The sequence below is a fragment of the Hippocampus bargibanti genome, linkage group LG05 (genome assembly GCF_051943395.1).
Source record: "Hippocampus bargibanti isolate YZ-2025 linkage group LG05, ASM5194339v1, whole genome shotgun sequence".
Lineage (NCBI taxonomy): Eukaryota > Metazoa > Chordata > Actinopteri > Syngnathiformes > Syngnathidae > Hippocampus > Hippocampus bargibanti.
Genome location: NC_142738.1, coordinates 29192946 through 29205375, shown reverse-complemented (window position 1 = coordinate 29205375; position 12430 = coordinate 29192946). Strand labels below are relative to the sequence as shown.

The following is a 12430-nucleotide window of genomic DNA, read 5'->3' as shown; positions in this document are numbered from 1 at the left end:
CAAAGTGATGAAAGAAATGAAAGAAGAAAATCAAAATACAGTAAAGTCTCGTTATATCGATATTCAAGGGAGTCCGAAAAAATATCGATATAACCGGGACTATCGATATATCCGATCCTGCGCCGAACTGCATTAAACAAAAGCCGCCAAAAGAGGGCAGCCAAGCGCCATATAAGAAACGGAGCTGGCCATTAGCTCCCTTTTTTTTTTGGGTGAGAGATGTTCCCCCAATGTTGCCTCAAAATGGCACATATAATTCTTTAATGATTGTAAACATGTATGCTTTAATCTTCAGAACTACAGTGTATTTGAAACATATTCAAAACTGGATGTGTAACAAGAAAGCATATTATCCGAATCTGAAGCCATTGTTTGGATTCACAAGCAATGCAAGACGTCTTGGCGTGAAGTCATTTTTATTTGCATTTGAATAAAAAGTGACATCGGCTGTCCTTTAATACACAGTATGGAATGTTAATTTTCAAAATCATCGCGCTTCAGCAGACAAAACAAGAAACATTGTTGCAAAAAACGATTGCATTCATATACAGTACAGTGGGCATGTACATAACACAACAGGGAAACTGCAACGCTTACATCTTACTGTATTATGTATACAATTTAAAAAAGTCATCAATCTTCTTCAGCTTCCCATTTTTACCTTTTAACACAAACACTTCAATCTCGTCTGCTACACACGAGCTAGCGTCTGAAAAGGAAAATGGCTCTGCTACATGGGTGCTGGGCACGTAACCAAGTCACCTGACCAAGTCGACCAATGGCGCGACTGATGGCGTGACACGTAACCAAGACACGTGACCAAGTTGACCAATGGCGCGACCGATGGCGTGTCACGTGACAAAGTCACACGGCCAAGTCGACCAATAGCGCGACCGATGGCGGCTCATGTGACCAAGTCGATCAATGGCGCGACCGATGGCGGCTCACGTAACAAGACACGTGACCAAGTTGACCAATGGCGCGACTGATATATCGATATAAACAACAAAAATGGCCGGCGGGGGATGAAAAGGAGCACCGTAATAACCGGATTATCGTAATAACCGGGTATCGTACTAAACGGTACTAATTATACATAAAAAGACTAGAAATGTGCAAGGGAAATGAAAATAGTATTGTAATAAGCGGTACTATCGATATAACCGATATCGATATAACGAGACTTTACTGTACATGCTGGAAAGTCAGCCACTGTTGAAGTCAAAAGAACAAAAAAAAAACTAAATAACAACTAAAATGACAAAACAAAGACAATATGACAACACAAAGACACAGAGAGTCATTAATTCTTAAGCACTTTCTGTACCCGCTTTGTTACATGAAGCTGTTTTAAATGAAAAAGGATTTATGTGGCACATATCCTGTGCCACATAAATCCTTCAATTCCAAGCCGCAACAGTTCCACATACGCATCGGCGTTCTTGCGCTGACGCTCCTTTCTTCTTATCGTGGGCTCCTCAAGCCATGCATCCAGCCGCAGACTGTCCAAAAGCACCGACCATTCCGCTGAACAAAGCGGGGCTGTGAAGATGCTGCTCATTACAGGCGCAAAAAAGCAAAATGACCCCAGAGCTGTCCAGCGATGACAGTCGAATGGCACCGACAATCCTCCCATTCAAAAACAGATATGATCAGATAAGATTTATTTGTCTCTCAATGGGGGAGATCGATTGTCCTGCAATTGGGGAGTGGGTTTCCAAATTTATGATAGGATAATTGTTGACCTTTTGTGCACTTGTGATTGACTTTTTTTTCGTGTGTGTACCTGCAGCCTTTTTACACCCTGGCGGCAATTCTTCGATGGATATTTTCCAACATGCTCATGTGAGGAACCAAAACTCTCTTCTCACTCTCTATTTCATGACAGCCTGATCATTGGTGCATTAAACTCATTGACTGCCAGGTGATGTGCAAAAATAATAATACATTTCATTCATAAGTGCCTTTCAAAACTCTCAAGGTGTCCACTCCAGTGACCGGGTTTTTTTTCATTGAATTCCAGGACCCACAGAATTTTGACTGACCTTGAAATGGGGGCAAATGTACAAAATACAATGCAATACATACATTTAAGATGACGTAAAAATGCAATGTGGCGTAAGAAACCTTAGACTCTCTTCTTTCATCAGGAAAAAATAGTGAATTCCAAATTTATACGGGTCTGGAGTTATCTGAGCTTGAAATGAGGGCAGCTGTACAAAATACAATGCAATACATACATTTTAGGACGACATCGACATTCGATGCAGCGTAAGAAACCTTAGACGCTCTTCTTTCATCAGAAAAAAGAGTTAATTCCTCAGTTTTTCGGGTCTGGAGTTATATGAGCTTGAAATGGGGCAGCTGTACAAAATACAATGCAATACATACATTTTAGGATGACATCAACATTCAATGCCGCGTAACAAACCTTAGATGCTCTTCTTTCATCAAAAAAATAGTTAATTCCTCAGTTAAATGGGTCTGGAGTTATCTGAGCTTGAAATGGGGACGGCTGCACAAAATACAGTGCAATACATATCGATTCATATACTGCTTGAACAACAACAGAAGCTGCAACGAAGCGCTAACATGGACAAAAAGGGAAATGGTGCCCCCTTGTGGAAAAGAAAAAACATTTCCTGAGGTCTGACCAGCGCTTTTATCGGCAAACAAGCATGAAAAAACTAAACCCGTGTAAATGTAGTATTTTTTTTCTGTGTGTCTCCCACAGGTTGGTGTTGGACTTCAACCTGTGCAGTTTGTGGCACTCGGATTATTTGGTGGATGGTAATCAATCACTTGTTATTATATCAACAATATTACAGCCGTGCCTTGTCAGATGAATTCAGCTTGTTTCATGATTATGTTAAAAAAATAATAGAACCCCCCTCCTAATTTTCCATTGACATGAAATTAATCCGACCACCCCCCCAAACAATAAATAAATAAATAAATAAATAAATAAATAAATAAATAAACAATAAAAACATCATGAAACAGTCTGTCCATAATTTAAAGGACAAATGACACCTCCGGCCAAAGTGCGTCCATAATTTGTAAAATCACTTCAAATGACTTCTACTGACCGCATTTTACAAAGATTCCACCACATATAGCTATATTTTACATTTTAAGACTCACGCTGAATATTCATGAAGTCTTGTTTTCAAGCGCCCTTGATAGAGAAAGCGACACACAAATGCATTTTGGGTACTTTGTTTCACCTGAAAACACAGTGTTGATCACGAAATTAGAAGGAAAACTACATAAATAACGCAAGGGTGAATCGTGTGGCAGCCAATTGTGGTAGCACGCATAAAGAAGGTGTAAGTTTACACAAATTTCCAGCGGACAGACAATAACCGCTGTCATCCTATCCGCCTGACAATCGTTACAAAGTTGCTTCCAGTGGTGAAAGAGAGCAATCGTCACTAGTGGAGCAAACCTATCGGACAAACATTCATCAACTGCTGGAACGAGGAGCTAACCGGAGTTAGCGATGGATAGGAGCTAACCGGAGTTAACGATGTCATTCATACGTTAGTTCGGAACTCTTCATTTTTGAAAGTTTTAACGTTTTGCATGCACGACCAGTAAACAATCTGCATTGATGTTGAGATCTTGTAGCTTATTATTTGTTATGCATGTCATTATTTGTCACATATCACCCAATTGATGCTCTATTGCTCATTCACGGAGCTTCATATATGCTTCATATGTCTTACGGCTCGAATTGATACGGAGGGACTTCTTTAATCGATCGCAAACACTTATGCTTTCCTCTTCAGAACTTTTTGAATCATATTCATAACTCTATGAGTAACAAGAAAGGATTTTTTTGCGAATCTGAACTCTCTGAAGCCATTGTTTTGATTCTGGAGCAAGGCAGTTTGTGAACGAGTTTCCTGACGTGACATCACAAACTGGGGGCGGGATTTTCTGAATCTGTCCAGTTTTGAGCTCATTAGTGGAAGTTTTGGGCAACTTTAAATCATTTTTATTGGTGTTTTGCGTTTGACTGAAAATATCAGCCTGCATGTTTTGGGTATTTTAGATGCTATAAAACGTTTTTCTGATGTCAGTTAGGAAACAAAAAAAATGGTGTCGGTTGTCCTTTAAGTTGACTTCAATATTTTTTTCAGATTAATTTCAATTGACATTCAATTAACCCCGCCTCAAAAAAAAAACAAAAAAACGTCATGAAACATCCTTCCAATAATTTAAGAGTTATCTTGAAGAAGAAATAACATTTTTGATTTTTCTGATTTATTTCCATTGACATGAAATAAATCCCCCCCCAAAAAACAATAAAAACATCATGAAACATCCTGTAAATAATTTGGGTTATTTTGAAAAAAATACCAAATTTTTCAGATTAATTTCCATTGACATGAAATAAATACACCCACCCACCAAAAAAGAAAATAATGTCATGAAACATCCTGTCAATAATTTTAGATTTATTGTTGCGTTAAATGTTGTTCTTCCTGGTTCAGTTCTCCATTTGTGTAGTCTAAATATTAAATCAGCAGGAAGCAAGGTGATATACAAAAAAGGAATATTTATTCATCAGGCAGCTAGAGGATGTTCTCGAGGGGAGAAACAAAGCCAAGGGACAGACAAGAGCGCGCGCGAGAGCGCGTCTCAGACATTTATAAACAACAGGAGTGATGTCACTTTGGAAAGGACCTATCAACTGCTAGATACAATCATGAATATTTATTATTAGACTGAAACATGATAGCTAGATTTGTATACTAAGTACAAGCTGAGTACATGTATACTAATTAACATAATCAAATAACTAAACTACATACATATATGGACTTACTAATTGATAAGAATAAGTAGAAATGAAATAACATAGGATGTTTTTAGCATGTGTATATATATATATATATATATATATATATATATATATATATATATATATATATATATATATATATATATATATATATATATATATATATTTGTCGGGAGCAAGCACACTCTGGCCATGGTGTACAAATCCAAATCACAACACAGGGTTCCCTTCACGCATTTGTTGGTACAAAATTTTTGCCTAATTAACATGGGAATTGGTGATCATAGAGACCACCATCGTGCATAAACAAGAAATAATACAACCAATGACGAAGAAAAAAAGTATAATCACGATCACGACAGGCATAAACAGTCTCAGCAACGTCATGTACCACGGTCCTTCAAAGAGCATGGCAAAGCTCCACGGGTGATCAGGCCGTCGATCTTTGGCGATAGCATCTCTGAGATCCCTGATAACAGAGAAAGCATGAGTCATGTTCATGGAATTTGCTTCTTCAGGTATATATGTCACCCACCATAGCACAGACGCCCCCTTGTGGGGCTGTCAAAAGGTCTAAAACCATTCTATTTTGCAACGCCTAATTGCTGCGATTTCGGTGTTCTGCATTTCATCCACTTTCAAGCTGGCATTTACAAACACTTGAAATCTGTAATCAATAGTTACAATTCGGAGCATGTTTTTAGCCACTCCAAGTTGCGGATAAAGAGCTAACATTATCTTACTGCTGGTGCTATGATGTTTGAACTGTTCTGCAACATCAGTCCCCCAGATCAAGTCATGGGGCGTAAACGATGCTGTTCTCTTAACATTTTTTTTCCAAGATGGCGCCGCGTGCACACGCAGCGGTTCCTCTCTCTGCCGGCAAATTGGTTTTATCAGGTTTATTATGTTTGTCTCACTCGTGTAAATGTTCGTCTCCGTCTTCCTCGCTACAACCGAGGCATACGTACTCCCGTATGGATTGCTCAGGGAGTCGGCTCGTCCATTGACCTCCACTCCTCCACCGACCCCCACTTCTGCACCCAACCCAGAGTGGAGGCGCCACAAGCGCTGTATGAGGAAACAGAGGAGGGGGAAGCGTGGAGGTATCCGCAAAAGGCTCACGGCTAGCCCCCACCGGCCGACCATTCCCACCATCACGCTGGCTAACGTACGCTCGCTGGACAATAAAATGGACTACATCAGGCTTCTCCGCTCAACTTCCAAGACCGTGGGTGAGTGTTGTGCCCTTGTGTTTGTGGAAACATGGCTGAACGACAGCATACCGGACAGTGCCATCCAGCTAGCCCAGCTAACTAGCTTCCGGGCAGAAAGCGCGCTCGTCAAGGGGGGGGGGGGGGGACTCGCGGCGGGGGACTCAATGTTTACATCAGTGATGCCTGGTGCCGCAACGCTGTGGTAGTATGCAAACACTGCACACCACTGATGGACCTTATGGTCATAAAATGTTGGCCATTCTACATGCCGAGGGAATTTAGTGCCATACTGATGGTAGCAGTTTACATCTCCCAGAGCACAATTAACAACAGGAGGGTGGTATTAAATGAACTCTACCAGCACATCAGCGTGCAACAGACAGCCCACCCAGATGCTTTCCTTATCCTGGCTGGCGATTTCAACCATGCCAACCCGAAAAGCGTGTTTCCACAACTCCATGGACACATTAACTTTCCGACTAGAGGTAACAACATTCTGGACAATGTTTTCACCACACACAAAGGAGCCTACAAAGCATACCCCCTCCCCACCTAAGGGCTTCGGACCACTCCACTATCATGTTAATGCCCGCATACAGGCCACTTGTCAAAGTCGTCAAACCAGTAAAGAAGCAGATAAGGGTGTGGCCTGATGGGTCGTCAGAGGCACTCGACTGCTTCTCCAACACTGACTGGAACATGTTCAGACAAACGGCCACCTACAACAACACCACAGACCTCCAAGAGTACACAGACTCTGTTACCTCCTACATGAGGAAGTTCATGGATGACGTTACTGTCACCAGATCTGTCACCATCCGGGCCAACCAGAAGCCATGGCTAACAGGTGAAGTCCACAGGCTCCTTGGGGCTAGGAACGCTGCCTACAAAGCTGGCGATGAGCTGGGCCTGAGGACAGCCAGGGCCAACCTGTCACGTGGCATCAGGATGGCCAAGAGACAGCACTCCAGGAGGATCGCCAACCACTTCAGATACAGCAGAGACACCAGGAACCTATGGCGTGGGATAAAGACCATCACAGAATACAAGCCCTCTCCACAAATCGGCGAGAACTCCACCACTCAACTGAACCAGCTGAGTGACTTCTTCGCCCGCTTCGAGGCAGACAACAGCACTCTAGCACAGAAGACCCAACCACCTGGCGACCAGGTGCTGACACTGTCCCAGGACAGCGTGAGGCGATCCCTCAGAGGGAAACACACGCAAAGCCCCGGGTCCCGACGGCATTCCTGGCCGTGTCCTGCGCGGATGAGCTCACAGATGTCTTCACAGACATCTTCAACACCTCTCTGAGCCAGGCTGTTGCACCCACGTGCCTCAAAGCCACCACCATCATCCCGGTCCCAAAGACGTCGTCCCCCACCTGCCACAACGACTTCCGCCCAGTCACACTCACTCCCATCCTCATGAAGTGCTTCGAGCGGCTAGTTATGAACCACATCAAGGCTGCCCTCCCCCCCAACCATGACCCTTTCCAGTTTGCATAATGGCCCAACCGCTCTACCGATTATGGGCCCCCCAGGTGTGTCTGCTGAGCCCCCTCCTCTTCACTCTGCTCGCACATGACTGCTCACCATCATCACCCAGCTCCACCCTCTTCGTAAAGTTTGCGGATGACACAACTATGGTGGGCCTCATCAACAACGATGAGGAGACAGCCTACAGGCACAAAGTCAGCCGCCTTGCCACGCGGTGCAAGGACAACAATCTCCGTCTGAATGTGGAGAAGACAAAGGAGATTGTCGTGGACTTCAGGAGAGTGCGCCCCCAGCATGCTCCACTAACCATTGACGGTGATGCAGTGGAGAGAGTGAGCAGCGCCAAGTTCCTGTGAGTGCACATACCCGAAAACCTGTCCTGGAGCTAAGAAATGCCAAGAAATCCCACCAGCGCCTGTACTTCCTCCGCAAGCTCAAAAGAGTTGGAGCCCCGACCCTCATCACGACCTCCTTCTACTGCTGTACCATCGAGAGCATCCTGACCCGTGTGGTACGGCGCCAGCACCGTGTCCTGCCGTAAGACTGCAGCGCATCGTAAGTACAGCTGAGAAGATCATCGGTGTCTCTCTCCCCCCCTTCAGGACATTTACAACACCCGCCTCACCCGCAGAGCCATCAGGATCGCTGGCGATCCCACCCACCCCTCCCACAATCACCCTGCTGCCATCGGGTAGGAGACTGCAGAGTCTCCGAGCCAAGAACAGCAGGCTCAAGGACAGTTTCTGCCACCAGGCAGTCCGGACACTCAACTCCCTCCCAGCCCTGCCCACCCTGCCTTCCCACTGCCACACTCACCGAACTCTGAGGACACACTATACGCTGTACTATCATCCTGAACTCTATTTTTTGTTCTTTCTCATTTTTTTATCTGCAAGACCTCACTTCACCACTTCAACCCTTTCTTGTTGTTTGTTTTTGCATTACTACATTACGTCACTTTACATACGTCACTACCTCACTTTACATAGGTCACTACCTGACCTTACATACGTCACTACCTCACTTTACATACGACACTACCTCACTTTACATTCAGAAATTACATGTATTGTCTGTTGTCAATTGTATGTCTTTTTAGCCACGTTATTAGTGCTTTGCACGCTAGGTCAGAGAGGACATTAATTTCATCTGTGCTGTATGTCATGCATATTAGCATATTTGACAATAAAGCTGACTTTGACTTTGATGATGGTGTACTGGACGACTGATGACAATGAAAGTATTGTCGGTCACAGTAACAGGTGCGCACAGACCGTAGGCTCGCGGGGGAATAAAAGAATATACTTTCCAACCGCATAACCACCAGAGATACGAAGATACCCTGGCAAAACGGTGACATTAGTGTTTAGCGGTAGCAAATATAAACATCTATACTTATCTATAAAACCCAAATTTTGACCCGTACTGTACATTGTAACGCAAAATGGTAATCACAACCCGCTCTCGGTCATAACTTGGTTATCTGGTTCCAAAAGAGTGTCTAAGCCTGGAACTATCTCTCCTTTCGAAGCATTACGAAGAACCGGAAAATGTTGATCGGATTTATGCAAAGATATTAACATTAACAGATATTAAGCTCTAGCCATTCTCTCTCCGAATACATTCGAATGCACACGTTGTTGTGTCACAGAATGAGGCATATAAGAGCATACAAAACAATTGCTTTTTCTATCTTGCTTCGCAATGAGAGTAGCATAACGGTACCACGTGTTTGATAATAACGGATGCCAGTCATGTCATTCTCCTGCAAACGGTTGATATAATATGTCTATGACACCTGGGCTCTGGGCAGTGTTGTCAGCTGCCTCCACCCAGGCTGACAGTCTGATGTGTGGTTTATGGTGGACAGGCGACGTCACGATTGGTGATGCCACAGATGACATAATGCATATAGTTACGGGAAAACCAATGTGATGTTCAGGAAGCCCTGGACAGAGCCTCAAGTCCATGCATCCTGCAATGTCGTGAGTTATGATAGCAAGTTGGATATCTGTCATAGTGCCAGTTGGGGGATCCCTAGCTACAGTGAGACCTTGGCTCACGAACTTAATTGATTCCCAGACAGAGTGTGTAAGGCGAAAAGTGTGTATCCCAAAAAAAGTTTCCCATATGAAACCATCAAAATGAGAATAATCTGTTCCAAGGTCTCCATAAAATATAATTTTCAACTAAATAAGCCTTAAAACTACACACAACATACCTTATTCTATGTATAATAAATGTGCTATTGTATTGTAATGAAAGAAATACACTGCACTATATAATAAAGTCACTTTATTTACATTTGTGATGGTCGTTGATGGCTCTTAATTGACACCTGTTGCTTTCTGACTTGTAAGGTCTTACGAAATTGAGGCATCACATTATCATTCATCATGTTGATGATTTTCATAGCCAGTCTTTTCTGGAATCAGAATCAGAATCATCTTTATTGCCAAGTATGTAGAACACACAAGGAATTTGTTTCCGGTAGAACACGCTGCACTAGTATCGTCGTCAAAAAAAACTGCTAAGTGGCACTATACAGTTCCATTTTGGCTACTGTTGAAAGAGTTCAAAGAGTTCAAAGAGTTAATGGCTTGGGGGAAGAAGCTGTTTAAATGTCTGCTGGATTTGTTGCGCATGGATCGGTAGCGCCTGCCTGAGGGGAGTAGCTGGAAAAGGTGGTGGGCAGGGTGCGGAGGGTCCAGTAGGATTTTCCGCACCCTAGTTTGGATTCTTGCAGTGTGCAAGTCCTCGAGAGTGGGTAGGGGGGTGCCAATGATTTTTTTCCGCCGTCCTAACTGTCCGTTGAAGTCGGATTTTGTCCATTTTTGTGGCGGCCCCGAACCAAACGGTGATGGAAGAACACAGGATGGATTCGATGACAGCCATGTAGAAATGTTGCAGCACCTCCTGTGGCAGGCCATGCTTCTTTAGCAGCCTCAGGAAGTACATTCTCTGTTGGGCCTTTTTCAGGATAGAGTTGGTGTTGACCTCCCACTTCATGTCCTGGGAGACTGTGATTCCCAGGAACTTGAAGGTCTCAACGGTTGACACAAGGCAGTTGGATAGTGTGAGGGGTAGCTGTGGTGATGGATGTTTCCTGAAGTCCACGATCATCTCAACTGTCTTGAGCGTGTTCAGCTCCAGGTTGGAACTGTTCAATAAAAGCCGGCACATCATTCCACTTAGCAAATCAAATCCTGTGTGTTGAGGACCTCATTATGGTCAGCAACAAGCCCCTCGATGTCATCTGCATCCACTTCGCGTCCCATGTTCTGTCCAATGGAAACAATGTCGTTCAAAACAACAGAGTCATGATGATCAAATCCTTCAAAGTCCCTCTCAAGGATGCATGCCGGCCACAAATTCTTCCATGCTGCTTTCAAGGATCAAAGGGTAACATCATGCCAAGCCTTTTCTATCAGCTGAACACAATGATACACATTGAAATGGACTTGCACATCCGCTAAGCGGCTAAATCAGACAAACGCACACCTCGTTCGTGTTTCTCAATGATCTCCTTCTTCTCCTCGACTGTAATTTTCTTTTGTGTATTCTTAGGCTGAAAACGAGCCTGTGGTGTCTTTTTCGATCTCAAAAAAGCAAACGTATCTGTAAAAAAAACTCCTTGGAGGCGATCGACGTCTCTCTCTCTCTCTCTCTCTCTCTCTCTCTCTCTCTCTCTCTCTCGCTGGCTGGGGCGCTTTTCGCTCATGTGCTTTGGTGTTCTTCCGCGGAAGATTTCATCGCCAGCCGTGGTGGGGGGTGTGTGTCGCGAAAAATTCGGATTTATTTCCATTGATGTGAAAAAATAACAAAAATGTCATGAAACATCCTGTCAATAATTTGAGTTATCTTGAAAAAAATATCATTTTTTTTTTTTTTTCGGATTCATTTCCATTGACATAAAATAAATCCAACACCCAACCCCCCAAAAAAATAATAAAACCTCAATTTATATGTCAAACACCATTCATTATTATTATTATTATTATAAACATCCTGTCAATAATTTAAGTTAAAGTGAAAAAAACGCTCCCAGCCTGTCATTGTGTGCTTCGTGTCATCATTATGTTTTTATTTTTGTACTCCTATGGCGTCATCACCATCATCATCCTCCATGTTTCCATCATCATCATCATCATCATCATCATCATCATCATCATCATCATCATGGAAGCCAAGGCCGGCTATCACACCAGTGAGTTCACCGTTGACATCAGCACACTGCACCTGCGGGATTTTGATTGTATGGGTGTGTGTACGGGTGCGTGCAGCTCACAAGCAAAAGAAGGTGGAGGCCCTGGTTCCATGCGAGACGGCCTATCCGGGCTTCACGTCCGAGCCGTCCGTCAAGGAGGCCAACAGCATCATCAAATGTGGACGTTGCCAAAAGTACATCACCCACCAAATCACGCTCACACCAGTCACACTCTACTAGGCGTGTACGTGACCGGAAAAGAATAAAGTAATAAAGGGGAGTACAGTGATACCTCAGCTCACAAACTTAATTGGTTCCCAGAAAGTGTGTGTAAGGCGAAAAGTTTGTCATTTATTTCCCATAAGAACCCATTAAAATGAGAATAATCTGTTTCCAGGGCCCCATAAAACAGAATTTTCTACTAGATAAGCCTTAAAACTACACGAAATAGATCTTATTTTATGTACAATGCTATTGTATTGTAATGAAAAAAAATAAACTGTACTGTATAATCAAGTGGTTTTATTGACTTTTGTGATGGTCGTTGATATAGTTGCCTCTTAATGATATCCGAGTAAAGTTGCTGTGCTTTCTCAGCGATAATAGCCTCAATCACAATGTCCCCTGCTAGCTGCTTTTCGTTAATACAAATCAACAGAAAGTGGACCGTGGCGCTGTGTGGTTTGGTTCGCCCACC

The 12430-nt window shown here is 43.3% G+C and overlaps 1 protein-coding gene across 1 annotated transcript in view; it reads left to right on the top strand.

Annotated features, from left to right (window-relative positions):
* LOC148898428 (voltage-dependent calcium channel subunit alpha-2/delta-4-like) overlaps window positions 1-11973 on the top strand; it is a 60859-nt gene extending 48886 nt beyond the window's left edge. Inside the window, exons 26-27 of the mRNA XM_088995967.1 lie at window positions 2735-2790; window positions 11810-11973. Of these exons, the coding sequence (XP_088852093.1) occupies window positions 2735-2790; window positions 11810-11973 (220 nt within the window). The remainder of the gene's footprint in view (window positions 1-2734; window positions 2791-11809) is intronic.
* The last annotated feature ends 457 nt before the right edge of the window (window positions 11974-12430 follow it).